The sequence below is a fragment of the Nuphar pumila genome, chromosome 3 (genome assembly GCF_984573655.1).
Source record: "Nuphar pumila chromosome 3, dmNupPumi1.hap1.1, whole genome shotgun sequence".
Taxonomy (NCBI): domain Eukaryota; kingdom Viridiplantae; phylum Streptophyta; class Magnoliopsida; order Nymphaeales; family Nymphaeaceae; genus Nuphar; species Nuphar pumila.
The window spans coordinates 42,282,235-42,284,681 of NC_143251.1; the positions used below are offsets into that span (position 1 = coordinate 42,282,235).

A 2,447-nucleotide genomic window follows, 5' to 3' on the forward strand; every position below is an offset into this window, starting at 1 on the left:
CAGTAGCCTCAAATATCAAAGAAGCCAGCCGGCCCTGGCTGGGAGATGGGCCCATTACTCCTTGTGCTTGGCTTTTGTGTTGAATGAGTATGCATCGTGCCATGTGGGGAGATGCTGACATCATTTATTACAACACCTCTATCTGCTGCTACACAATGACAGCAGTAGCATACCCACAATGGAAAAGATCACAACATACACTTTGAAATTGTGGAACAAAGACAACTACATTGGCACAAAGTTTGCATCCCACAGCAAGTCACTGAAGGAATCCAACAATAAAGACTCTTCTTCCAAATAAGGTTGGTGTTGTGGCTGCTGCTCCTTCAATACATTAGCATCATCACCAAACTCAAGAAATTCAATGAATGAATCCAAGAATGAGCTGTGAGGGTCCCATGGGGGCGCACATACACCATTATCATCCACAATCATTTCATTGAGAGAGACAGAGGAATCTGCCACACATTGATGCTCCAAATAGCCACCAGTTAAGAGCTCCAGATCATGAACATCTGTAGAATTCCTCCCCAAATCATGATTTTTATCAGGACTTTTAATGGGTGTGACTTTAGTGGTGCAAGGAATCAGTGCTGTCTTGGAGTTGCTTGTTTCTGCACCAGAGGAATTGTTCTTTCTGCTCCTCCTCTTCTTGCTCTTACTGCTAGTGGTGCGGGTCCTGGGACATTGTTTTTGTGGGGGGAGAGAGGAATCATTGTTTGCATGGTTGGTGTATTGGGGAGGTGCAGTGGGGATAGGTTTGTGTGTTTGGGGGTCTATGCCTTCTCTTCTGAGTTTCTTGCTGAGATAGGTGTTCCAATAATTCTTAATCTCATTGTCAGTGCGTCCCGGCAGCCTCCCTGCAATGAGAGACCACCTGTTTCCAAGAAGGGCATGCAATCTAACGATGAGTTCCTCCTCATCTGAACCGATGTTCCCTCTTTTTATGTCTGGCCTGAGGTAGTTCATCCATCTCAGCCTGCAACTCTTCCCACATCTCAACAATCCTAGAGAGAGAAAGAGTTTAGTTAGAATCGTCCATGCAGTATTCTCTAAAAAAAGTATAGATCCCAGAGTCAAATCGCTTTGGAAAAGTGATGAGATCCCCACCGTCAGTTGTTTCAATCCCACGGTTCCCTGTGCAAGTTGTGGGACCTACCAAAAAGTTTCTGATGATGTGATCACTTGGCAGTGATAATGGCAACAATTGATCACCATAATGGATGATAATGTCATCATTTTCCCAAAGTGATCTGTCAGATCATCTGATCTGCTCTCGATCGCTTTTCTGTAAGGAAAAGCAAGAGTTTCTTCGGGGTCGAGGAGGGTATCGATGGAGTTTTATGCCAATCGGATGACTAAGTGCGAAAGGCTAAGACCAGCGCATCCAGGTCTGAATCCCAGATGCGGTTTCTCCATGTAATAAATGAAAAGAGTATAGTATATTATTTGAAAAGTGATGCATCACAAAGGTACATGAGAGAGAGAGAGAGAGAGAGAGAGAGAGAGAGCAAAAAAGATCCCATCTTTTGACATAGATATAACTGATCCTAGAGATCCAACTGAAGCATCTGGATGGTTAGTATCAGTCCACATCCAGATGAAAATATGGACCAATCTTATTGGACGGTTAGGATAGAATGTAATAAATGAAAAGAGCAAGTGCAGCAGGCTAAAACCAGCACAATCAGGTCTGAACTTTTGACGTTTCTCAATGTAATAAATGAAAAGAGTATCAAGTATATTATTTGAAAGTAATGCATAGCAAAGGTACGTGCAAGACATGGAGACAGAACAAAAAAGATCTCATCCTTTGACATAGATACAACTGATCCTGCATACAGCTGAAGCATCTGGATGATTAGGATCAGTCCACATTCAGGTGAAAATATGGACCAATCATGTTGTTTGATTGGACGTTTAAGATAGAATGTTGGATACAACCCATCTTATGTCAAATGACGAGAGAGAGTTGTCAGAGTTGCAGCATAATGGTACATATGTGTGTAGTGTAGTATTTGAAAAGCCATGCATCACAAAGCTACCTGCTTTCATAGGTAAGGATTTCCAGCGGCCTTCACCATGAGACTGAATGTACATTGTGAGCAATGAGTCTTCTGCAGGGCTCCAAGGGCCTCTTCTGAGCCCTTCCTTTGAGCAACAGGGGGCTCTACCCATCTCCCTTCCTTCCTCCATGCTGGCCTCCACTGTGTGAGATAATCAAGAAATGGCAGGCACCTTTCTTGTACCATGACCACACATCATGCCTTTCTTGGGGCTAATAATTACTTTACTGCATAAGGCACTGCTTTCATTTTAGTAATTGCCATCCTTTATTGTTTTCTCCCTGGAGCTGTGAAAACTGTTTCAGTCTTGTCCAGTGATTCATAACTGTAACAACCTTTTACACCAGAAAGTTAATGCCAACAGATTTAAATTTGTCTATC

The 2,447-nt window shown here is 42.8% G+C and overlaps 1 protein-coding gene across 1 annotated transcript; it reads right to left on the bottom strand.

The window, feature by feature from the left end:
• Window positions 1-225: 225 nt before the first annotated feature.
• Window positions 226-2,178, bottom strand: LOC149842714 (uncharacterized). Its single transcript, XM_090000723.1, has 2 exons — window positions 2,046-2,178; window positions 226-1,007 (listed from the first exon to the last, which is right to left on the bottom strand). Exons 1-2 carry the CDS (start codon window positions 2,176-2,178, stop codon window positions 226-228), a joined length of 915 nt encoding a protein of 304 aa, XP_089856849.1.
• Window positions 2,179-2,447: the final 269 nt, after the last annotated feature.

What these genes read in the sequence shown, in the direction of transcription:
- LOC149842714 (XM_090000723.1), bottom strand. Translation starts at nt 2,178, where the DNA reads ATGGGTAGAGCCCCCTGTTGCTCAAAGGAAGGGCTCAGAAGAGGCCCT. An exon ending in ATCCTTACCTATGAAAGCAG is followed by an intron (nt 1,008 to 2,045) that starts GTAGCTTTGTGA and finishes TTCTCTCTCTAG; the next exon opens with GATTGTTGAGATGTGGGAAG.